We start from the raw sequence: 26,485 nt of genomic DNA, 5'->3' as shown, positions 1-26,485 counted from the left end.
AGCTTTAAGTGACTGTGGAACTATGGTGTAACTGTATCAAGCACAGTCAAGCTGATCTAAGATAAGCTGCTGGTGAAAGGGGTCATCCTCTTGGCTGACGTAGCTTGTTTTCCCATCAGCACTGGTGATCCTCTGACTCCACAGGGAATTTATTTAGGAAGTTAACCAGCAGAAAACTTACCCTACACCAGAGAGAGTCAACAGGCACCTACCATCCAAGCTCCCTGAAACAGCTTGCTTCAGGGTCAGACATGTTCCAGCATTAACAAGACAGAAAGGGGAACGAAGCAAATAGGTTTAAGAGTTTATGTTCTCATTGATCCTAACAGCCTCTTGCAACCTGTTTCTAGAGGTCACCAGCACACCAGAAGGACTCAAGGTCACATTTGCAGTTCTTCATCAATCACAGCTGCCTACAGCTCAAAATACTAGCAGACATTCACCTTTGCATGTATCACAGGCTAGGAAGACAGACAGTGTGCTTGAGCCTCTCTTCTGCCACCTCTGCTGAGCTGGAAGTGACTGAGCAGAGCAGCATAGGTCAGGTAACTCAGCTGCCACTAGCAGACCTGGCAGAACTCATCTCTGAGAGGTCTAAAACCTGCCAAAATAATATTAGTTTAAGACAGTATAAAAGTCTTTATACAGGCTTTCAAATCAGTTTCACAACTCAGTTTTAAGTTCCAAAGTAAAGTTCAGCACAGGAAATTTCTATATTTAAACAAAGCTTAAGTCTTACTAATTTATGTTTTAGCAAAAGAATTTCAATATTCCAATATTGCTCAACATAACTGTGTAACTGTTCTCGTGTTCTCCTTTCAATTTTGATATATATAGCAGATTTCAACTTCCTTACCATTCCTCCCCCTTCAGCTCCATAAACACCAAAAGAATTGTTGTCAAACACGAAAAACAAAAACCTCCTCTTACAAGCACTTGGAAAAAAAAGTGTTTCTTGGCACAGCAGAATGGCTAGTTGCTTTGATTCAAACACAAGTTGTTAAAACAAGATGTTGCAAAGTGCTAAGAGAGTAGTTCAACATATTTTTTAAAAAAAGGTACACACAGCTGAATGAACAAAAACAAACAAAAAATTAGCTTTGCAGTCAAATCGGAAGGTAACAACTACAACATCGTCTTGCAAACAAGAATCAAGGCTTGTCATGGGCAAGTAAGAAGTCACCATCAGCAAAGTAACCAGCCACAGTGATGTTAGCTAATACTCACAACATATCCACGGCTAGAGCCACCCAAGGCGATTCATGTTAAGTGACAGACAAGGGGCATGCACTCTACATGTAGCCAAATTTATGCTTTAATAAACTGTTAGAAAAACCAGGAACAAGACAGATAAGTTATTAAATTACAAATAAAGCTTTAAAAAAAAAAAAAAGGAAGAAAAACCACACATTGTAAGACAATAAAACTTTCAGAGTAACCTAGTAAAATAACGGTAAAAGACATGTCCAGCTGGCATACACAAGAGATTGTCAAATAGCAGTTGGCTGATCAGTGAAGATAACGTTAAACTACAAAAAGTGAAGAAATAAATTAAAATATTATCTATAAGTACATTCATAAAGTACATAAGATTCATCGGTCACCATTTACATTGTTACTAAAAAGAGGAAAAAAATTTAAAAGTTAAGCAGAAAGAAAGCATTTGTGACATTAAAAAGAAAAATACACCTCACACTTAAAAAAAAAAAAACCTGTAATCTTACACTTCAGTGAAATCTTATACTTCAGTGAAAAGATTTCTTCAAAACTTGATGATTTGCTGGGAGATATTTACATATCAAGTCTTTCATCTACCACAAAGGAAACCTCTCAGACTTTATAAATAGCTTTCCCTATAAGGATGAACTTTTTCTTCTGCTGTAATCGCATTCCTTTGAGCAATAAAAATGTTAAATTTCTCTTACCATTCCAGGCTTCTCCTTTTTCTATTTCTGATTTCTGCCCCTTCAATACCACTGCCGTAGATGGATAAGCCTCCATCATTTTTCATTAGCATAAGATATGTGGTATTCACCACACACACACTTCATTCATCCTGGTCAACTGACAAACTTTGTGTCTTCTCATTCCCCTATGAACATTCACTTACACATTTTAGCCCCAACTTTTAAGAAGCCTTCCAAAAGTAGCAAGGAAACAAAGACAGATAAGCTAAATGATTACACTGAATCAGGCAGCAAGCCACGTTCTCCAGTAATGGTCCATACTATTCTACGATTCACTAGACATATCTTTCATTCAGGACTTCGTAGAACCTGTGGTTTGTTCACTAGGAGAACTTGGTCTGTAGAAACAAAGTCTGCCCTAGTGCCACAAACAGTATAAAGATTCCTCTGCTGGTCAATATGGCTATATCCCTATACGAGTAAATTAAACAGCCCGGAGCCTGTTCTCTGGCCGCAAAGTAAAGGGGCATGAGACAGCTTGTGTCTGCCAAAGCTAAACTCTTCTCCTTACACAAGGTCAGAATAGACAAGTGCCATTCCCACTGCCTTTTGGGAATAGTCCCTCTCTGCTTTCTCCCAACAGACGTGCAGGCAGTTAGGCATCAGTCTAAACCAGACCAAGGAGCACACTAAAAATTAAGCAGAATGGACAGGGCTAGAGCTTGAGCCCAGACCCTCTCTGTGCTTAGTTCAAGTATAAGCACTGCATATAGCTCCAACAAAAGTCCAAAAAAGGTTTGAAAGAAACGGGCAATCTACAAGCACATTCCTACCCACAAACAGCCTATGAAAGTTCCTACAACACGCCAGATGATCCACTTCTCTCTACCACCACAAAAGCTAAGCCAGAAGTTGTAAGGGGAACGCACTGTTCTATAAACATTGGAGCCTGCATGTCACCCATACTCTCTGACTTCTTGAAAGCACTTCTCAAAAGGACACCTCTAATCCCAGGCCCCTCTTGCATTCATAATCATGAGCTGAAGGCCACAGAACTATGCTTAAGACTCAAGACTCATGAAAGAGCAGCTTCTTGAGGGTAGTTGTCTCAGGAGTCTTTATTGGTGAAAACTGAAGTCTGAAGAAAAAGGAACAGTGAGACACATCCACACAAAAGCGATTTGCTCACAAGCATGAGACACGGGAGCCTGGCATGATGCAAGCTGAGCATACTAGCTAATGCAGTGCCTGTTTTGAGAACAGATGAGTTCAGTTTCCTGTTACATCAAACAGCAACTTTCATCAGTCCTACGTTCCCTTAAAAAAAGGCAAGAAAAAAAAAAATCTCTACTGACATCACACTTAGGGCTGGGCAGACAGTGGCGGATTAGGAAATACAATGAGTCACTGCAAATACAGAACACATAGCTAGAGTTTTCATAATGCCGTGCAAAATCTGGTCTTACAAAAAAAAAAAAAAAACAAAAAAAACCCCAAAACAATACATATGAAGTGAACTACACCAGAAGAAGAGTAACAGCAGCATAGTACCTTCACACAACCAAAGCAGTTGGGGAAAATAAGAACACTGTAAAAAGGACAGGGATAGACACAGGCCCACTGCAGGAAGGAACAAAATCAACACAATTCAACCATCAAGAAGGAAACATCAGTTAAAATGAGCTAATGGGTGAATGAGGAGGAAATAATATTAAGCTAAAAATACAGGTACAACTGAAAAAAAGAGAAAGCACAACTGACAGAGCTATGTTCCAAAATAGAATTCACTCTGGAGAAGCTGCTGAAGTATCTGTATATGCATAAAAGAAAATCAAAATATAACCACAAAAAAAACAGTGTAAGTAAAAGAATGAGTTATCATCAACTTGACTGCTATGTGTTCTGGAAAAAAAATCCTTAGTGAAATACTAAGGCACATAACTTTTTTTAAAACTTTTTTTAGCCACCATAATTCAGGCTAAACATCTTATTCTCTGAACCACCAGAACACCTCAACGTTGCAGAAATGCGACTAAAATATTTAGGGCAAAGAAAGTGGCATCTTTCCTGCCAATTAGGAAACTTCCCCACAGGGTGAAGCAAAGTAAATAGTATCATTAAGGTGAACATGGCAACACTTGTCAGCAGTTAGAAATATCTTCTATTTTGGGTACGTATGGATCAGAAGGATTAGAGATGCGAGGTTTCTGTACAAAGTTATTAGAACTTCGGATGCAGAAGTTTTCTTTCCTTTAGGAACTATTTGTGGCTTGACATTGGGGGATTTCTTTTTGCTGCAAGTGGAATGATAAGAGGAAGGAAGAATGTTGGAATTATTAACAGCTGAATAAACTTTGTGAAGAGAAGTAGAGCTCAGCTGCACAGGAGTTGGTTGATAATGCAGAAACAAGGAATCAGATCAATAAGTGCTAATGAAAGCATTAAATATTCACAGTTTCCAGATGGAAGCTGGATTAACCTGTCTCAGACCCTGACAATCTTTTCTTTGGCTCCCAACATCAAAGAAGGTGAGATTACTACTACTGCTTCTATGTTGACGTTTTTTATTATTTTTTTTAATTAGAAAGCCCTAAAATGAGTATGAGCTCTCTAAAGGCAACGAGTAACATCTAAAAGCCTTCTCTGTTGGTATTCTTGAGCCAGAACTACTTTGGAAAGCCTTCAAGCAGTACAGAGACCCCAGTTCTAGTCCTATTAAGCCATAAGATTTGGCATTTCTCAATGATGTGACATTTTATTGTTAAAAGTCTCACTCACCCAGACTGAAACTTGCTATCAATGTATTTTTCAAAGGAATATGAAATTGGGAAACACAATATTTTTTTCTTCTTAATGCCACCTATGACAGGGTGCTTTGGAGCTGGGAATTAAGAAAGCTTCCTGTGGCGATAAATCACTGGGAAGAAGATATATAAAAATAACTCCAAAAGAAAGGAGTTCCTTGTAAATATGTAAATGATACACTTTTTTGAACTAATTTGTCCTCTTGCCAAGTTTTTTTTTCCCCTAAGAACACAATTAGCATACTTCTAAGTTGAAATAAAGCATTCGTGGTGTGCATTAACAGTAAAGATGAGTTAATCAATTTACCACAAAATTCAGAACTTGTTAACCAGATTGTCGTTCTCCCCTGCAAAAACAAACACATCATAAGCATTTTTGAATGTTCATTTAATAAAGTCATGATTGCAAGTCTGTTACCTGCCTTTTGAACTGTCTCATTTGAGTGTGCAACACATTAATACATTGTCTGGCATAGCAGAAGCCAAAGTGTTCTATAAACATCAGGCAGGCTGGTTCCTCCCACACGAATTATGACAGCTTGACAAGAGTGATGATGAAACCATAGAAATATATCGCTTTCTCACAAGCTTTTAAAAAGGGGACAGGGGGCGGTGGGGGGAAGCCCACTTCCCAGGACGAAAATCCTGTTTCCTCACCTTGAAACAAATTAGAAAGAAAAAATAGAATCATTTAATAGAAGAGGTCAAAGCTGAGGCGTGATTGAAAACAGTTGCCACGTTCAAGCACATCAAGTCACATCCCACAAGATAAGCGAGGCTGAGCTGCGAGAGCCTTCAGATGGCAAAGGAACGAAATACTGGAAGGAGCTGTCAATCAGTAGGTGGCACTCTTCAAACTCTGACAGCGAGAAGTCAAGTACCAGCACAAGTGAGGACACATTACATAGCAAAGTCTGGATCTTTAGCAGAAATATCAACAAGAAATACTGAACAATTTTAACCCTAACTGACACCCATGGGCAATGCAATGGCTTCATTTCAATAATATATACAGCAATCCTTGTATGTAATCTTTGAAATTCCTAATTATAATTTTTGAGTGCTATAAATATTTTGGATGAACCCTACTGTATACTAGTGTACTAAAATGAGTATCTTAAGAAATTATCCATTACATACGCACAATACTTTGAGTGCAGCCTTGTAGCTAATTATATAGATGTAAGTCAAACTCCTGAATGATAAAAATATCGGGGTTTTAACATAACAAAACATAGCATTATTACTTAGATTTTGCCATACCTGTTCTTCAAAGCTGGGCAGTGAATTTGTTACAACAAAGAGAATATGTAACTAAATGTTTAGGAACAATATATGAATTGTTATTTGTTATATTTACTAGTGAAGATGCGGCCCATGCACCAAAAGATTCAATTGTTTTTAGAGTTCAAATCAATACAAAGTATAACAAAAATGAGAACATTGCTCCATAAAACAGGTGACAAATTTTCCATTCCTGCAAATAGTGTTTCTTCATTTAACAATTATAGACTTTTTTGCATTTTAAATACAGATTGAAATCAATACACATTACTGCTCATTTGACAAAACAGTAAAGGAAGAGCAGATTCAGTAACAAAGTTCGAGTACAGGTACTTGTAATTGAAACAGCCAGCAGAGGGAGTATAAAAACAAAACAAAAAACCCCAAACAGCCCTTCTTCTTTTTATATATATTTTTTTTAATTATGATCTTAGCTTTCTTTTAGAATATGATAATAGTGCCAAAAGTGAAAAAAAATAGAATATTGTAAAAAACATTGAATTTTAAAGTATTAAACATAATGAATTGAAATTACTTTTAAAAGTATCATTAAAAAATTTAGCTTGTACTAGCCTCACCAAACTAAAATACAACTTTAATCACAGACAAGGTTAACATCGGCCAACAAGCTGCATAAGCCATTTCAAAGTTATAAATCCACACGCACCAAAACTCTCATTTTCCAAATATAAAACTAAGTTCAATATTTGAGAATAGGAAGAGAATGTTAGGTATAATCTATTTGTGTTACAATACAGCACAAAATCTTAAAACTGAACAAAAGGTGCTGTTGTACTGATCTGTACAACAGAAGATTTAAAAGCACGCCAAGTATATGCCCTGGATCATTAGTGGAAATGAGCATTTACACAACTTTCAAAATCAAGTCACCAAGTCATGTATATGCCGAAATAAAAACCCATCTTTACACTTTCAGGTTTTCACCACATCCACCTGATGAGTAGGGCTTAAATAAGAGCAAAAGAAAGGACGCAAACGGGGTGATTGGAGCCGCCAGCCTTGTGTTAGAATCTTAAATAAGCTGCCGTTCTCCTCGCAAAAGTGACAAAAGAGAGACCCTGTCCCAGCTCACCTACACCATCCCACCGTGCATAACTACGCCTTCCACAGCCCATCTTGCAGGAGGAGCAAGCTTACTGAGTTAACAGTGAGGGCGTTACCTCCTTTCTCAAGGCCTATGAGCGCTAGGTACTCCCAAGCCATCCGGCAAGCATGAGCAGCAGAGCTGAGGAGTCAAAGGGACAGAGGATTAGTTATTTCAAATGTAAACTGCATGCTTTGTAGACAAACATTTGTAAAAATATCTGGCTTGGACAAACAAGCCCTCCTTCGCTGTTCACTGCTTGTGCCCGCACGGTTTCCATTCCCTTTCCATACCATTCCTTGCTGTCTGCTCTATGTATTGATCCATTATCCCTCTAAATAGAATGGCAGTGCTTCAAACCAGAATACGTGGTGTTCTGTATGTTAATGTAAAATGTGGTATTAAGAACTCTCACCAGTCCTGATGGGAGCCACTGAACGACAACATTTATCATATTGTCACTATGCTTTAGTGACAATTTTGCTTTCAATTAATGCGGAACCAGAATCCCTGGGGTGAAAACCAGAGACAATTCCATTTTCTACATCAGCATCTAAATTTTAAGGATGATTTAATTGTAAAACCAAACCGTGCCCACCTTTACACATGGGATTCATTGCTGAAGATCAGCATTTGGTTTACGAAACCCTGATTGCAACTAATGAATACACAGATCAGGAAAAAAAGAGAGTCAAGCTAAGATTAACTTTCCTTTTAGTGCAGGTAACAAGGAATACTTTTAACTTTATTGAAACGTTAATTGCTATTCTCTTCCACAACTACAGATTTTACTACCTCTACTCTTTCTTAGAGTGCTACTCAATCAGAAAGTCTCAGCATCTGTCACATGAAGGTCCAGGATAAACTTGCTGCACAAAGGGGGGGGGGGGGGGGGAAGGCAGACAAAAAGGTAACTGTATAAAATACCAATATACTGATACATCTCGGGCAAGCAGAAAGCCCCCATACTGTAAAATACTCATACCTGTGAGTAGACTCACAGGACACAGATGAAATATGCTACACATGTGCAGCTTGAGAGACCCGGAGTGTAGAAGGAACATTGGATGGTCCCCAGAAAGTAAGACATTTCACAGAAACCTGGAATTCCTGGCAGTTTGCATTATCCTAAATATGATAGAACTCCACTGGAGAATTGATCCAGGATGTTAGATACTAGAAGTTTCTTAGAACACTACATTATGCACCAAGTTACAGATTTCAAACAGTTAAGAAAAATAACACACACCATACAAAGTTCAGGTTCGAGACCATCCAAGGAACCCGAAGGTGCACAAATCCATGGGACCTGATGAGATGCATCTGCAGCTCCTGAGGGAACAGGCGGATGAAGCTGTTAAGCAACTATCCATCATATATGAGAAGTCAGTCGTGACAATTCAGCGAAGTTCCCACCAATTGGAAAAGGGGAAACATAATCCCCTTTTTCAAAAACAGGAAAGAAGGAAGACCCGGGGGAACTACAGGCCGGTCAGTCTCACCTCCGCGCCTGACAAGACCACGAAGCAGATCCTCCTGGAAACTATGCTGAGGCACATGGAATATAAGGAGGTGATCGGTGACAGACAACATGGCTTCACTAAAGGCAAACTGTGCCTGACAAATTGGGTGGCCTTCTGTGGTGGGGTTACAGCATTGGCAGATAACAGAAGAGCAAGTGACATCAGGTACCTGGACCTGTGCAAAGCATTTGACACTGTCCTGCACGACATCTTTGTCTCTACCTGGAGAGACATGGATTTGATGGATGGACCACTTGGTGGATAAGGAACTGCCTGGATGTCGCACTCAAAGTGTTGTGGTCAGTGGCTCAATGTCCAAGTGGGAACCAGTGACAAGTGGAGTTCCTCAGGGGTTGGTATTAGGACCAGCGCTGTTCAACATCTTTGCTGGCGACACGGATAGTGAGACTGAGTGCACACTCAGCAAGTCTGATGATGATACCAAGCTGTGTGATGCAGTCAACATGCTTGAGGGAAGGGATGCCATCCAGAGGGACCTGGACAGGCTTGAGAGGTGGGCCCTCTTTACTGTGAGGGTGGCGAGACACTGGCACAGGTTGCCCAGAGAAGCTGTGGATGCCCCATCCCTGGAAGTGTTCAAGACCAGGCTGGATGGGGCTTTGAGCAACCTGGTCTAGTGGGAGGTGTCCCTGCCCATGGCAGGGGAGTTGGAACTAGATGATCTTTAAGGTCCCTTCCAACCCAAACCATTCTATGATAGAAGCTTTTGCTGTCCAGTCCAGTGCTTTACCAGGAATCTTAAAAACAAAAATAGCCAGATAGAGCACAAACTGAGTATTGTGGAACCTAAAATTTTAATAATATCAAGAACCTTCTAACAAAATCCTGACTGGAAAGCATGCAAGTCAAAAGAGCTCAGAGGAGAAAGAAGAATACATCTCTGGTGTTTTCACTGTTTTCCAGTCTTGAAGATTCTGTTAGGTCACTTTTAAATTTCCCTTCCAAAAAGCTCATCTCAATACTCTTCCCTACAGAACTCCTCAGTTTCCCTGTAAAAGTATTTAGGCTTTTTTGTCTTTAAAGTCAAACAGTGTATTTATGTATATTCATATGTGTGATTTAGAATCTAAAATGCAATTCAGGAAACAAAAGCTATGAGATGCAGCACATTATCTTCATTATTCTACATGACCTCATCCTCTTCAAAACAATAATAGCCTTCCGGCTGAGCTGCAACCAGGACTGTGCACAGTACTCCAAACAGTTGGACAAGTGCTCTTTGCAGTAGCTGCACTGGAACTGAATAGTATCTTGTTTGACTTCCCTCCACTCCTTTTTTCAGCCTGGTTTCCTAAGGAAATCAGACTTATGCAATCACTCAGGGAAGGAGGGAAGTGTACGCATATGTATGTACGCACGTGGATGTCTGCCTGTCTGACCTCACTAATACCTTTTGAGCCCACTGGCCAGTTTCAACCACATTCGAGAGGAGTAGAGATATCAGACATTTAAGTTCTTGAAAGTTTCATGAGGGCAGGCTGCAGAGCACAGAAAAGTATCTCCACAGAGAGAGAGGCTGCATGTCGTCTTAGACGTCAGTAAACTCACAGGGGAAAGAACCACTCTGCTCCTTTCCTGCCAGCAGGAAAATCTTCAGTCAGAGGTCATAACCAGTCAAAGACGACCAGGTTTCTCGTGTTCACGTATCCATAAAATAGCTTAAGCTGAATTCAACACTGCTTTTAAAATGGTGGTTTATGTTTTCCATGTCTTTTTCTTGATCTAGCATAGACCGTGTGCGTCGTGCCATTTCCCTACATGACACACATTCCCTGGCTCAGACCCTTGCTCCCAAGACCACTTATTTTAAAATGTCAGAGTTGTACCACTCACATAGCAGCATTCTACCCCTCTTAAATACAGAGAAAATAAAAATTGGAAGAGCTTCAGATTCCCTTCAGGCCTCAAAACTAAACAAGTATGTGGCTCTGTAACATAATCAACTATTGAATAAAGTTTGAAAAAGACAATGCAGTAAATCTTTATTCACCTCTACCACAGACCAGACCAAGTACTACCATGCAGGCTATTGTGCTAAAGACAGCTGCAAGGCAGTAAGACAAATAATGAGGTTCCAGCTGACATCTCTATAGTTCTTCTCACATGTCCCCAAAATACATACATGTGCAAACTATGCACTACTCACCTGTACCCAAAAAGCCACCTTTTATGTTATCATGTTAACAGATTAAAACACAAGTTTAGGGAGACTTTAAGGCATAAATCTGTGTTTTAAGAAATTGTCACAAGAAAAAAAAAAACATAAACAAACCACCCTAACACAATTAAACACAGGTGATCGCCATCACCCTAGGCATCAAAACGTTAGGCGAGAAAAAAAAGTTTCTGATAAAAAAAAAAAGATGTATTTCATCCCTGACACATGCTCCGCTTAGAAATTCATTAATCCCATGCCCAACTGAACCTCAGCACGTTTCCTGGCGGGACGCTGGAGCCGAGAGCTGGCGGGAGGGCAGGGGCAACCCGACCCCGGGAGGTTTCAACCCGAAGCCCCGGCCGCTCCGGGGACGCCGCAGCACAAGAGGCGCCCACCCGGCGGGGCGCGGTGAATCGGTGGAACGCCTCGGTGAGGGGCAGGCGGCGGCGGGGGCAGCCTCGAGGCGAGACACCGGAGGGGAGCCGGTCCGCGTCCCTGTGAACGGGGAGTTTCTGCCATGCGAAATCGTCCTCCCTCCCCTCACAACACGCCTCAGCGGCTGGGGCCGGCCGGCGGCCCCCGCTGCCGCCGGGAGGGCACCCACAGACCCCCTCACCGAGCGGCCGAGCGGCTGCTCTCGCCCCACTCCCGCCCCCCGACACGGGGCGAGCGCGGCCCCGCGCCCTCCCCCCTGCATTTGGGCTCGGGGGGAGCCGGCCAAGGTTTCGCCGGCAGCGGCGGAGGATCGCTCGGAGCGCCCTTTACGGAGCGCCTCAATGGCCCCTCTATTCCGCCCTCCTCGTCAGCCGGTCCCTACCCCCGTTACAGCGCCGGCCCCCCACAGCAAGGAGCACATGTTTCCTCTCCGGCTTCTCGCCCGCCTTGCAATGAGCCGCGGCCAGGAGAAGGAGGCACCCGCTATCAAAGAGGTATCAAAGGCACGGAATCAGCCCGCCTGTGGCGGATCTGACAGGGGATGCAGAAAGAAGCGATACGTTTCGCCCTCTTCGGTCCTCCGCCGCCTTTCCGATACCATAATGCTTCCTTACCGCTACTTCAAGTAAGTAGGGGGGAAAGTCTCCATTTCCCTACATATCATTCCTGAGCAAATTAAGCATGCACCGAGTAAAAGGCTGACACACATATACGTAGAGTTGTCTGATTCCGGAATGATGCCGAAATCACCGAGGCGTTAACAGCCAGCTCCCACAAAGAGCACTCAGTTGCATCGAGCATCCCCTTTGTCCGTGCATCCTCAATACACGCCCGGCCGCTCCTCCATGCGTCCACGCACGCCCCACGCATACGGCCCCTTTGTGTCTTCGCCTCCCCCCCCACAAAGAAATGCCCCTTCCTCAAGGCGTGCACCCAGCCTCAGACACAGCTCTTCGCCTCCCCGCGAGACACGCGCGACCCGCCGCCGGGCACAACGCTCCGGTACCTACTTGTGTTCAAGAAACAGTCCGTAAACCTCCTAAAGCAGCTTGCAGAATTAGATCCATCTTCCATGTCTGGCCCTAGGAGCAGGGGAGACGAGAAGGAGAAGAAGGCGCCTCTCTGCCGCTGCTGCCGCCTAGGAGTCCTGCTCCCGCCGGGGCCGTCGCCTCCTCGGATCCCGTCGCCGCGGGCTGCTGCTGCTGCTGCAGCACCGAGGGAATTGCAGGACCACGGGCGAGAGGCGGCTGGGGAGAGGAGGAGCCGGGAGTGGTGCTGCCGGGGGCCGCCGGCTGCGGAACGGAGCAGCAAGCCCTGGATGGAGGAAGAACAGAAGAGTCTCCTCCTGCCGCTGCCGCCTGGATGGGCGATCAAGTGAGCTGCTGCTGCTGCTCCGCCAACATCTCTTCCTCCTCCTCCTCCTCCTCCTCCTGCTGCTCTCACTGCCTCTCCTCCTCCTTCCCTCCCTTGGAGACTTGTGAGGTTAAAGGAAGACGAGGAGGGGAAACGAGGAGGCGGCGGCAAGAAGTAAAAAGAAGATGGAGAAGCGGAGGAAAAGGAGGGGATTGGAGCGAGGAAAGGAGCCGCTGCCGCTCTGGGGACGATGCTGGCGGAGGCGGCGGAGGAGGCTGTCCCTGCAGCGCGGCTCCTGCTGCTGCTGGTGGTTGTTAGGAGGAGAGAGAGGGAGCTGCAGGCAGCCGAGCCGCCCCCAGGAGCGGGGGGAGGAGGAGGAGACCCGCCGCTGCCTCCACCTCCGCCGCTCTGGCCATGGGAGTGGAGCGGGCGGCTGCCGGAGCCGGGCTTTTCCCCGGGTGCTGCAGACAGGGGGGCCGAGGGGCGGGATAAGATCCGCTTCTCCGGGTTGGACATGCTTCCGCTCTTCCCTCCCTTTCACGGTAGTTTAAGGCAGGACGTCTAGGAGAGATACTGGAGTAAAGCGAAAGGGGAAGCCGAAAAAGGACGGAGCCAAACGAGGGGCACCCGCGGTTCGGTCCTTCGTTCCCTCCAGCAATCCCCGGGCAGTATTTCCTCTGCACCCCGGCTCCCCGCCCTCATAAAAGCCTCACATTTCCGTTCCCCCTTTAGGCCGGAGGGGACAGGGCGCTACTGACCGCCAAGCGGTTCCGATCCCCTTTTAAAGTCCGTTTTTCCTCATGCTCCCACCTCGCATTCAAAGCAAGAAAACGCCAACAACCCGTATTTTCTTCGAGCGAGGCAAATATTGCCCCGTATGTGCGTGCGCGTCTGCAAAGAGGCAGATAAAATCACTGCAGTGCCGCTTCCAGTACCAGCCCCGGCCGCCAGAAAACGCCCACTGGCGGAGCCACCGCTTCCCAGGCTGCCTCCCTGCCTCTCATTACCAGGCGCGCACACAGGAGCTACAGCACAGCGGTTACCTAAAGGGAACGCAGGGAGAGAGACACGAGAAAAAGATCCTCCCTATGCAGCCTCGTTATTTTAAACAGATATTTCCAGCCACCCAGCTAAGACGGCAGACGCCCTGCGGCGGCTGGGATGAAGATGCCAGAGAGCTGCCCCTCCGTTGCTGTGGGGCGTCAAACCCCCGCTCCTATACGGAGATGCATAGTCCCTCCCCGATGCCCCGCATCACACGTGTTTGCTTCAGCCCCCCTATACCACCCTCTCCCCCCGGTCCGGGTCTGTACATGGCACACCTGAGGCCACTCAGCCCCAGCCCTCCAAGCCCCCCAGCTCCCCGAGGGGGCTCCCTCACACCCTGGCCTCAGGTGCCGTGTGTCTCCAGGGCCGCCACCGGCCTTGCTCCACAGGCACAGGCGGCGCCGCCGCTCACTCAGCCCAGCCTGTCGCGCCGGCCGGCCGCCACCCCGACTCCGTGGCGGGGTCCCCGGGCAGGCGGGGACCCGCCCGGCAGCCCCCCAGGCGACAGCGCTCCCCTCGAAAGACCGTCCCGCCACCGCCGCCGGGCCCTCAGCCGACGCCTCGCCACCCCGCCCCGCCAGCCCGGCCGCAGCCCGCCCGTCCCGGCGGCACGGCGCCTCGGCGGGCCGCGCTACGGCGTCCCTCAGCGGGGCGGCTGCCGGGGGAACGCCCGGCCAAAGGAAGCCCGAGGCCGGGCTCGGAACGGAGCGGGGCAGAGGTCTGCGCTGGAAGCCCCCGCCCCACGTATTTCGTTTTCGCCCCGAACTCGCTCTGCCCTGGGCATCAGCCGCCGCCGAGAGGCGGACGGGGAGGTCCCAAGTTCACTGGAGTTTACCTCGGAGAGCGGGGAGCGGCTTCGGCATCTCCAACCGACCGCGGGGCTCCCCCTCAGCCCGGCCGGGGCGCTTCCTTCGGGCCGGGCCGGGCCGGACGCGGCCGTTGGGAAGCCGTTGCCCCGCGCCGCCCGTCAGTTTAACGGAACCCCAGGGCAACGGGCTGCCGCCCCGCCCTCCCCTGCCGGGACAACCGCTCCCCTCGCTCCGCAGCGCGCTCAGCGCCGTTAACCGGCGAGCATCATTCGTGACCCGGGCGGCACGCAGAGCCCGCGGCGCCCCTGTCCTCGCCCGCTGGTGGCGGCGTTCACCCGGGCGGGGGCCGCCCTGCTCTCGCCTCCCCTCGCCTCGCCCGGCTGCCGGGCAGCGGGGCTCTCCTCGCCCTCAGAGGGGAGACTGAGGCGCGGAGCCCGCTGCCCGAGCGCCGGGCTGGCAGCGCCCGGCTCCCTCGGGGCAGCCTCGGCGCCAGCCGCCAGCATCGGGGGGAGCTGCGGGGCCGGCCCACCCCGCAGCGCCGCCCTGCCTCGGCGGGACACCCCGGCGGAGGCTTCCCCAAATACCTGGATGGGGGGGAGGGAACCGCGCTCCTCAGGTACACGGGGACAGTTCCCCCCGGGCACTCCCATCCGCCAGCGGGCGGAGAAGCGGCCGCCGCGCCGGTGCCCGCCCGGCCGGGGCTGCCGCCGTGCCCCCGGCGGTCGACTTTGTTGGTGTGCGGCGGGGACGGGCTGCCGGGCGGCGGGGAGACGCCGGCCGCGCCCTGCGCAGGGGGTCCGGGAGCGGGCACGGCGGGAACCGTTGCAGGTATTCGCGGAAAAGATGTTTCTTTTGCTGTTGCCGGCGGGGCACCCGAAAAGCGGGAGATTCTGTTTTTCTCCTCTGAAGTCCCGGAGATGGAACCTCCCCGCCGTCCGGTGCGGCTGCAGGTGCTGCCTTAGGGGGTCCGCCGTCCCAGGAGTCTGCCGCCATCCGCCGCCAACTATCGCAATCTTCCTATTCCCGTTCAAAATTAGGCTCTTTTCTTTGGAATTTCGACTCCTGGTTTAGAAACAATATAAACCTACGCTTTTGGTTTTTATTTTAAATCGTTCGAGTATTTCACGTAGATCATTTCAGGACTTCTTTTAATGGTAGAATACATACTAACTCCTGTCAAAGTTACCGTCTTTATGTACCAACTTAATCTGGAAGGCTGCAAATGGAGATGTTCCTCTGAAAACAATAACGTTTTCAGATTAAAGTGCGTTTTCAGCCAGGTGAATGTTCTGTAACAGTGAGAAACAATCCAGAGAGTTTGCAAAAGATTTAAAATGCCAAAACAGATGAAAGACTCTCATAAAACAAACAACAAACCCATAAAACAAAACAAAAAACTCAGGGCAGGTTTTACTAGACTGTTTTCATCTGCATGGTTCTTAAAACCTGCTGTTGCCTAAAAATCCTGAACTAAAATACAGAAAAACTGCATCTGCTTTTGTGATCCATTTTCTCTTAGTGTATCTGACTTTATTAAAACAGTTTAGTAACTTCTATTTCATACGCCTATTTGTGCAAGATGCTTTTATTTCCTTGAGTCCAAGCATTAGCTACTTTACATATAGAGTGTTTCTCTCCTAACCTGCTGCAGGATGACTAGAGATCCAGGAAGTATTTAAATTCTCTGAGAAAAAGTTTAGCTAATGGAAACAAAACTTTAGTGAATTGTGTTTTGTTGTTGCAGCCTCTTTGTTGAGCAATTAACAGGTTCTTGTTAGAAAATCTCTTATACTAAAATATTTAAATTGAAAGAGATAGGCTGAAATGACTGACAAAAAGCAAGAGCTATTCACCTGAAAAAATGAAAGTTGCTCCCTTAGACAGATTAGTCCCAAATTGTTCTGTCAATATCAAGAGTAAATTACTGAAACTTTACATCGTCAGTTTATAATTGTAGAAATCTTGTTTGACTATGCTAATCTATGCTAAATTCCTCAATTGCTGTTCATCCAGACTCCAGTTGTTCAAATATAACTGCCTGAAACTGGTTGTGTATTTATACAAGGAATGTGAATTGTGCATATATAAATATCTATGTGTATATTCAACAAACCAGGCAAAAATACATTTTGATTTGTAAGAAATCATCCGATATTCTAGACAAGCAGCTTTCAGGTTAAGGGTTATTTACAAACTGTTCATTTGATTATTATTCATTAGCCATTGGCCATTCATACCTGATTGGTCACCTGCTTCTTGGATGGGCAAGCAAAAGCAATTGCAAAAGAATTTTCAAGCTCTGTACATAATATATTTGTAAAATATACAGATTTGTGGACAAGTCAAATACACTTGGTGGCCATCTCAATACCTGGGGATAAATTAGTGATGAATCACATTTGCTCGTTCCCCAATGTATCTGTCAATCTGGGTTTTCATTGCTCAGTCAGCATGACAGTCTCCGCTGCCACAGAAGGATGATGTCACTGTGGGACTAACCATACACCCATGTCATTTACTGGAAAAGCCTCACCCACTCCGATAGGAATTTTTTTGATGTGGAACAGCGAGGTTTGCTACATCATCCCCCTCAAAAAAAAGGATTTTAAAAACCCTGAAACATGAAGAAATGCAAATTAAAATACTTTGATGCATCCACTTGCATCAGGTGCAAAGGTTCTGGTGCAATGGTGGGCAAAAGTCTTTGGTTGTATGTGCATGGGTAAATGCGATTTCACAAGAGTTCAGGAGTCAAGAGTTCCCAGTGAGGCCATCAGGAGGTCTAGTGTCCATCGTACTTACAGGAACAGGCCTGGTTTGAAAGAAGCAAATAAGTCCCTTTGGCAATAATTTGGCAATATTAATCAAAATACTTGAAGGAAAACATTGTGGCGGCAAAGTAAAATCAAGTTATAACAACAGTTGTTTGGTATTAAATACAGCTTAAAACCAAACACCTGTTCTTTCCCAATTCTGGCTGCTACATTTTAAGAATGACAGTGACTCATCTTTTATCTGGTCCCACTCTTTTGCCTGGTAAATCCTCTTATCTCGCTCATCAGCCTTGTATCCTAAGATTCCCCTCTATGATGCATGATCAATTCCTTGAAAAAAATAAGGAATAAGGTGGATTATAGGGAAAGGGACTTTACAAAAATGTCGGATGACGGCAGTAGAGAAGCTGAGTGAACCAACCACCTGAACGTGGGTGAGGCAGGAGCAGCCTCAATGAAATGCAGAGAACTTGCTGGAAGGGTGCAAAGCCGGGAGAAAAGGATAAATGCAGCTAAAACCCAAGCTCTAGAGCTGAGTAAATACAGCCCCAAATTAAATCCCTTATGGAAAAGTCCTGTGCAAATTAATAAAAATAACTGCATTTTTTTTCCTAGGGATTTTCTGCTAAATGATCTTACAGATTACAGTAATTATTACCCAGCTACTGAATTGCTATCGTAAATTAGAAAACTACAGAAAAAAACACATTGTTTCCTAAAGCCTTATTCTGGAAACCTTTAGAGTAATTTATAGAGAACCCTATTTCCCAAAAGATTCTTTTTACAAAGGATTATTCTCAAACATTGTACACATGCAAGGAGTAAATTTGTTTAAAGGGTATGTATCAGCTATTTTCTTTGATGCCCACAAACCCTCATACAAGCCACCTCTTTTCTACATGAATATTAACTGCGAGTGTCGATAACATGCAAACGTGTGCTATCTTGAAAGTGGTTTTGGAAATTACCTACTCCAGATGCAGAAGAAATACTGTGAGCTCCAAAATGAACTGCAATTCATTCAGCAAATCAAAACAACACTTTTTGGGTTTTGGGTTTTTTTTTTGGTTTTTGTTTGTTTGTTTCTAAGAAGTCCAGGTCTGTTCAGAGATAACTGATATTCAGAAAAAGAAAAAAATAAATAAATATATTGTTTGCTTTCAATAGTTTGTTCAGCTCTGGTTATGTCATTTTGCTTTCTGCTCTGCAAGGTGACAGCTGAAAGGTTATGTGGCTGGAACTATAAATAATAAGTGTTTCTCTAGAAATGCTCCATTAGGTGATGCATGATGGTTGGGATATTAATAAAGCTGTAAAGACCATGTCTTTTCCTGGCAATTTTTTCCTTTTAGAAAGCACAAAACTACAAAGTTATTTTTCAGGGGAAAATTGCAATTCTTTATGGAAAGAAGATACCTCATGTGCAAGGGTGGGACATTTTAATCTGAAAATTTTCAGGTAGACATAATGCTACATATTACCTTGTAAGAAAAAGCAAAATAGCTTTAATTTTCAAACGAAATGCCAATGCATTCAAAGGGAACTATTTACATTTCACTTTCCTACCAATGTAATTGGGTTTGTTTCCTATAAAGGACAATGCAAGTAGCTAAAGGAAACCTTATGATGCCCTCTACCATTTTGTGCTGTTCTGTGCAGCACAAATATCAGATATTTATTGTGGTTTTTTTTAAGTTTGGTCAGAAAAGGAAACAGTTGTTTGGACTTAAGTTACTTTTGTTAAAGCAAAGAACTTCCCCCTTTCCTTTCTCTCCCTTCCACCCTCCCACCACCCCCCAAAAAAAAACCCTGTCCTCTAAATAAATGAAAATGCCAGTAGTAGCTGTCTTTACTGAGATGCTATATTATAAACCAAAAGCACCAAAAACACTGTAACCTCTTTGATACAAAGACCATCTTTTGAATCATGTCCAGCACAACAGGATCCTGGCTTGGGACCAGGGCCTCTGAGGTAGTAATGAAACACAAACAGCAAAGGACATAACAGTTGGCATGGTAGGCAACAGCACTGTTGTTACCTAACACTATTGGAATAGCCATTTTTATTGCAACAAAAATAAATAGGGTTATCAGGATTTTTGTAATTTTATCTTTCTGTTTTCCTAATGAAATCCTGAGTTAATTTATGACAGAAGAAGATTGTTATAATTTGCTATCTGCTAGAGACAAATAATTAAGTTGTTTCAATTCTGTACTCAATTGGAACATAGAAATTCTAACCTTCACATGAACTAAAGCTGCTTTAGATGTAACAGATTTAAGAAAAATTCAAAAGAAAAAGTTAATACTGACTTATCTTTTACTCCTTTGCCGTGAGCTGTGCATCTTGCTAGCACGTAGCGCAGCCCATACACTGCTACTGTCACTAGAAGGATGCCAGCTTTCCTCCGTAACTCTCTCTTGCAACCCCTTCTTCACTTTCCCAAATTTTCCAACCACTAAAACCAAGCAGACTTTTCCTCAACATGGTTTGCACAGTTCATGCGAAATCCTACTGCCCCATCACTGGCAAATTCTTTGATGGAATTTTCAAACTCAGCTCTGAGTTTAAGTGTAGGGCTTTGTTCTAGCCTAAGTCTACAGATGGTTCCTTTTTGATATTAACAGCAGGTGCAAAAATAAATGAAGAGACTGAGTCCAGCCTTTAGAATTATCTACGAAGAAACCAAATTCATGTTGAATTCCAGCATCTTGTTGTGACTTCTGAGCATCATTCAGAGGGAAACAAGTTTCTTTTTAAACAATGCTTCATCCTTTTCACTTTAATTTCTCCTTTGTTTTACACTTTCTCACAAATTCCATTTCTCCCAGTTGCAGTAACTACCAAATTACCCCCTGGGAAGAACAGGACTTTTACTCCAACCCCATCTGTTAAAAAGTCAATCCTGAAACTGGGGCTGTTGATAGTGAAATGCAATCATTAGCCTTCAGAGTTAACACCCTGATGATGCAAAAAGTGCAGAGAAATGCATACCCTCTAGCAACCACGGTCTATTTAACATGTTTTCTAAAACAGTTTGGTTTCATTCCATGCCCCATTTCTGTGTGGAAATATATCTTTGCAATCCTGAAAACGAGAACGCTTGGCTTTAAAATGAAAGCTTGAACTCTTCAAGTTTGTCATGCAGCCCACAGCTCTCCTGTGTGGACTCCCAGACTGATGCTATTGTAACATGCATTCATTCAACACCACAGTCAAGCTGGCAAAATTAATAGAAGTTTATTATCTAAGTAACTTTTCTCTATCCCATCCTCACTTAAGGCACCAAACTCAACCCAACTTACCTCCCTACAGCAGCACACATGCTCTGAACATGTACCTGCTGTCTTTATACCCCACCCTAGAACAAATTTGCTATTTCTTTCTTGCCTGTTTTTCATACTTCTCCCTCTCTTTTTTTCCTCTTTTTCTTTTCTCCTTCTCTCTCTCTCTCACACACAGAGCCAGTATTTCTCTAGCTGCAGAATCAACGTAATGGTACAGATTTCCTTTGGAAAACAATATTAACATGTGAAAAACACCATGTAGAAAGCTAGGGTATTACTGCCATCCTCCCTGAACAAATACTGTCTCACATACGCAACCCTAGACCATTGCAGACAAGCTTATTTGATTACATACAATTCTTCTCCTCCAGAAATAAGACACCACTGCCATGTACTTTTATCCATTCTTTATCTGCCTGTCTACTTATTCCCCATTATCTCCTTTGCCATCAGCCCCTGTTACTCCGATAGCTTTCTCTCCCTCGTGCACGATCCATCCATCCTTCCCTCTGGTTCACCATTTCTCCCCACGCTACCACATCTGCCACATCTCAGCAAACATACTTCAAGCTGGCAGCAACCCTGCTGTCTCAGCTGCAACAAGCTCTTCACCTGCTTTCCCTTCGCAACTTCCAAAGTCTTTCTCCAGCAGAAGCACCTCCTTCTGCCCTTCTGCTGGCCAGGTCCCATGGACAGCCCTGGTCCTCGCTAGGGGAGGGGGATTCTTCTTAAATCTTTGGTCTAAATAAAAGGCAGCTGGTAAAGCAGAGGAAGGGAAAGGACAATGACTGCTTGTGCTCCACCAGAAGCCTGGGGCTGCGTATGGCAAAGGCGTTAGGATGGTAGAAATGAAGTGGCATTATCTTCATCAGCCTGACTACAGAGACAGGGAGTCACTCATCTCTCCTGCTTGACATGGGTTCCCTGAAAGAATGACTGAGAGACTGAGTACAGACCGTGGAGCTCAAGCAGAATAAACAGGGCGCATCCTACCTCCATGATAATACAGGACCAGCAGGTGCTCCAAAACAGCCCAGAAATAAAATGAGCACAAATAACGTCTTTAGGAGTTTTCCTTAGCAAGGAAGTAAATCTACATTCCATACGTATAATTGACAGGACTCCCGTTCAGGCTAGGAAGCTTTGTATTCATGCTAATCAAACAGGATGGGGATTCTAAAATATATTGATTGCTTTATTATATAGAAAATAAATAGAGCAGTATACTGCAAAATACTGCAACCATATTTGGAGAAAACAGACCTGAGTATCTAGCACATTTTTGCAAACAGCTTATCTGAATTGATAATTTATTTCTTTTTCTGCAAATCTCCTGCACCTTTAGGACAAAAGCAGAAGAGAAAGCAAAGTGTAACCAACTTGAAGCAATCTCTACAGTATCCTCAGCTCAGCTTTCCCTTGCTGGATACAGTCTGCAGAGAGGTAAACGCTGCACCTGTGGCTCGGACTATTTTCAGGACAAAGCAGCAACGTGGCTCCCGCTGAATCCCATAACTCAGAATCCATACCCTGAGAAAGCTTCTGGCAAGCCCTCTAGTTCGTAGTTTCTAAGAGCAGAAAAAGTAAATCATACAGTAGTCCCAACACCCAAGTTACATCAGACCATCTCTACATGTGATCTGGCTCATGCACACTCAGATATAATTATCTATCATTACCTTTTCTTTTTTTTTTAAGTATAGATTGACGTCGAGACTAAACAAGCCATTAATGCAGGAGGAACTCTGGGTTTATTTCTGAAGAAAGGGTTCCTTTGTGAGACCGCAAACCTCCTACTTAACCTAAAGCTCTATGTGGGCTTTTTCACCCATGGTTACTCTAACATAAGTTGTGGTTTGACTGGACATAGCTTCACTAAATAAAATCTAAAGGATTTTATTAGAAAAGGAGAATTTTTGCTGCCAATAGCTTTTGTTGCCTATAAGCCCTTGTCCTGCACACGGCTTATCAAAATACAGACCATTTTTCTCACCTACAAAACTATCAGAGTTTAATATCCAACTATTTTGGTCCCTTGGAGCTCCAAAATAAGAGGCTACCATTAACACAGCTTTAATTGATCCATGGGACAAGGCTTTAAATAAGGAGTAAAGGGAGCCGCAGGAACCTTTACAGGGGGAAGAAAACAAAAATGAGATAATCGGGCAGAATTTTGGTGTGAGGAGAAGCTTGGGAAATGGCGTGTGCCACAGGAGAGGAACCCACCCACCGCCCCCTTGCCCAGAAGCCGGGCTCTGGCCGCAGGCGCTGCCACGTGGAGTCCGTCACTCTCTTCCAGGTCAGTGGAGCTCCGAACCAGAGGCCTGCGAGGGATCCCCTGATCCCTGACGTCAGTCCCTACTATCGTAGACTGGTCACACATCCAAAAATCAGTTCCACCGCTTCCAGTGCCTCAGTAAAAAGGTCATTCAGAATCTCACTCTTCCTCCTCCTAATTTCCAGCCAAAATAAATGTATGGCCATTTCTTTTGGAACAACTTTTTCTTCTAGCTTTAAATACCTCTTCTGATTTCTTGACCTTTGATATTTAAAAGGAGCAGTAGTATCTCTCTCAGGCTTCATTTTCCTCGACTAATCGAGGCACAATCTTTTAGTTCTTTCATATAACAGTAACTCCAGTCTGCTGATGCATCACTTTACAAGCCCTTCTCTACACCTCTTCCACTTGGAATTCATCTTTCCTCAGTTGCAGACACACTCTTGCTAAGGTTTTACAGATGGCTTAAACGTTTGCCCAGTTCTTTTGAGAAAATTTGCCTGATATATCATGGTTGCAATACTGGGGGGGTGGGAGGGGTCATCGTGTTAGCCAAGTTATTTTCTGATGAACACAGCCATGAGGACTTTCTTTTCTCTTGGTTGTTTCCAATTGATGAGCTCAAAGACAAAATTCATATTCGTCCCTAGGTAAATGATTTTGCACTTTGTATTGCTACATTTCATCCCACTTCCAGTAATACAGACTTCAGACCTCTCTGAATCATACCAAAATCTGCTCCAGTTCCCCTCTGTGCAGACAATGGCCTCTCAAATTTTATAATCTATAAACTCTGCTAACACACCCTTACTTGCATGCAGGAAAGAAAATATGAAACCAGTTCAGTCGCCAAACAAATTCTCTCTAAATTCAACTTGTAACCTTCCTTATGCCAGTGGGGCAACTGTCCTCCCTTTAGCTATAAGCACTTCGTTCTCAGGTACATTCTGCAGCACCCAGTGTTTCTGCAGACTTCACAAATACTCAAGCCATTGCCTGACAGCTCTGCAAAAACAGGGAAGTATTGTTCATGAATGCTGCCTTACCAAGGAAGAAACACAGAAATTTAATTTTTTTTCCCTGAAGTTATGCAGGAAGTTTAAAAAAGGAAGAGTTCTAAAAGACCGTTGAAAGAATGACACAAAAGTACCCCGGTCCCCCCTCTATTCCTCTGCCTGCAATATCACCCTCTGTTTTCTCATCCATTGCACGTATGAGGAAGGAGTCCAGGCTGGGGCTGGCTACAGGCAGAGGCAAAAGTAAGCAGATCCCAAAAGCCGCAGACTGCCAGAGGGCACCTGGCTGCCTGCTCTGCCCTTCCAGGAAGGCAAGCAGACGAGCTCTTCCAGCTGGGTAGCCACCCAGAGAGCACAGCTCCAGCCCTGCCTAAAAAGCCTCCCGCTGTCTCAGCCACCGAGGGTATGATCACAATGCATGGCTTGTCCTTAGTGCCTGCTCTCCCGCTTTTTTAAGGAAAAACAAATTTCTGCTCTCTTTTGTTTTCCCTCTTCCCATGGCCATTTTTCTTTGTTATACGTGACACTAAACAGTTTTTAAAACAAACCCTCTCATTCAACAGAAGCGTAATTTTTCAAAACCACACTCAGTGCTGAGATGAAACCATCCCTCCTCGGCTGGGAACTACCAGCCCTCTACGCTCTACCGAACATTAAATTACAAAGTACATACATGACTTAATTTAATCTGAGAAGAAATTTAGCAGCAGCAACCAATCTGTTATTTGATACAAAAACTCTCGGTTGGTTTGTTTGTTCATAGTGAGATGTAAAAAAGCCTCCACCTTCCCAGTTACGCATACCTTCCTGTAAGCAAGAACTTGTTCTCTGTAATCAGATATCTGCCCTGGCCTGGATGTAGAAGGAAGACCCCCACCTAGTGATTAGTGCATTGTCAACATTGACAGCTTTCATGAGATTGCTGCATTATGCTGCCAAATGAAAATATTTGATCCATGTGACCCATGCTGAAGCCTGGCACGCAGTTTGGGATGCTTCTGAAGTTTTTCTTAGGTTTTTCCAATACTTGGGTTTCAGGCAGCAATATGAACATAACTGACACAGCAGCAGCTGCTGCAGTTGCACTGACCTGTACTCCTTTTTGGGACACAAATGACCCAACCACAGCAGGATTTATTACAGCTGCTACTCCTGTGCGTGCTGTGTGTCCAATTAGGTTTTTCAAAAGACATTTTGAAATGGCTCATTTTGAGTAAGAACAGCAACAAAAAAAAGTTAATTCATACTAGTGCTCTTCCATGACAATCAGCATAGCTTCATTTCATCAAAGATATCTCAGTGTAAAGCCCATCCTACTTCCTCAACTCTCTATAGCACTTTAAGGAAATGCAAGAATAAATGTAGGAAGGACTGGAAAAGATTTAGAAATCTGATGTATGACAGTAAACAAGAGAGAATGGAAAAATAGCTGTGTTATCAGATGGCAGGTTAAAATTCAGAAGGAAGGGAAATGTAGAGAAAGGTAATGGAAAAGTATGCCGAGTCACCATCTTGGAGCTCTATGGGAGCCCTGGGAAAGGATGCATCTTCTTTATTGAAAAAGCAGGATATTTTTTTTAGCTGTTTAGCTAGCCGTTATTGTAAATCCTACCACACCCTTGCAGTAGGTTCAGTCAATCAGAAATATGCTTGCCTAATGGACTCTTCACGTTCTTACTCCCCAAACCATGAAACAGTCTTCTCAATGAGAAGCTAAAGCTGAACAATGATAACTCACGTATTTACCCACTCATCTACCTGTGCCTGATTCTCTTCTGCTTTGTGCCAGCAAAAAGCCACGGACTTAAATGGATTCAATTACTTCTACCGCAATCAGAGAACAGCCAGACTGCACGTTTTTGGCCTTTCCTTCTAGCCCTTCCCTTGCCTGTCTGCCTTTTTCACTCTTTGTAATACTTTTTTTTTTTTCCAATGTCAAAGCCTTTCCAACTGTGTCTCACAGGGATGTGGCTGAGATGAGGTTCTCTCTCTTTCTAGGGTAAAAAATGCTAGAAGTTATCTAAGCCTTATGCTGCCGGTGAGCACTTGCCGCAGTTATGTGGGAGAAGAAGCAGATCCATTCCTCGATGAGCACTGGAAGTGGAGGGAAGTTTAGGAATCTCCATGCAGGTAATGCAGTTCGAACTGTGTGACCTGAGCAGCAGTGAACAACTTCAAGCCCACCACTCCAATTAGATGAATCTACCAGATGGAAAATTACTTAAAAAGCTAACAAGACTGTCATATTCTGCTGATTCATCAACATGTGCCTTCCTAGCATGTTTGAAAACAAAACAAAACAAAACAAAATCCTCAGAAAGCCAGGGAAAGCAGAATTACAACAGGGATTTTCACATATAAGACCAAAATAAACTGCTCACATTTGTAGAGTCAGTCTTCACTGGCTATTTAGATGCAAGGTAAATTTTTCAAGTCCTGCATTAACAGCTGAATGAAAGGGATTTCTTTAATGTTCCTTATAAAAAGTGTATTTTAAAAAGAAAATCAAGTGGGACAAAAGGAAGAGACACTATATGAAAGCCCATTTGTACGTAATACACCAAAGAAATCGTTTAAGGTTCATTACTCCCTGATGTCACTGACTGATCAAGTAACTCACCATAAATTATCTGACTTTGCGTATATCTTCAAAACCATTATGTCCTGCTGTTCGGGAAATGCT

At 44.4% G+C, this 26,485-nt stretch overlaps 1 protein-coding gene across 2 annotated transcripts in view; it reads right to left on the bottom strand.

Moving 5' to 3' along the window:
- The window catches only part of PDE10A (phosphodiesterase 10A), a 197,656-nt gene extending 183,065 nt beyond the window's left edge, over nucleotides 1-14,591 (bottom strand). The window contains exon 1 of one of the 2 annotated variants that reach the window (XM_054195390.1): nucleotides 14,473-14,591. In XM_054195390.1, the coding sequence (XP_054051365.1) occupies nucleotides 14,473-14,500 (28 nt within the window). In that variant the 5' untranslated portion in view covers nucleotides 14,501-14,591. Of the gene's footprint in view, nucleotides 1-12,247; nucleotides 13,415-14,472 lie in introns of those variants that run through there. The other variant, XM_054195389.1, reaches the window with a different exon arrangement.
- Nucleotides 14,592-26,485: the final 11,894 nt, after the last annotated feature.

Source organism: Rissa tridactyla, chromosome 3 (genome assembly GCF_028500815.1).
Source record: "Rissa tridactyla isolate bRisTri1 chromosome 3, bRisTri1.patW.cur.20221130, whole genome shotgun sequence".
In the NCBI taxonomy this organism is placed as follows: Eukaryota; Metazoa; Chordata; class Aves; order Charadriiformes; family Laridae; genus Rissa; species Rissa tridactyla.
Note: the sequence above shows the minus strand (reverse complement) of the source record. Positions and strands in the feature narration are given on the sequence as shown.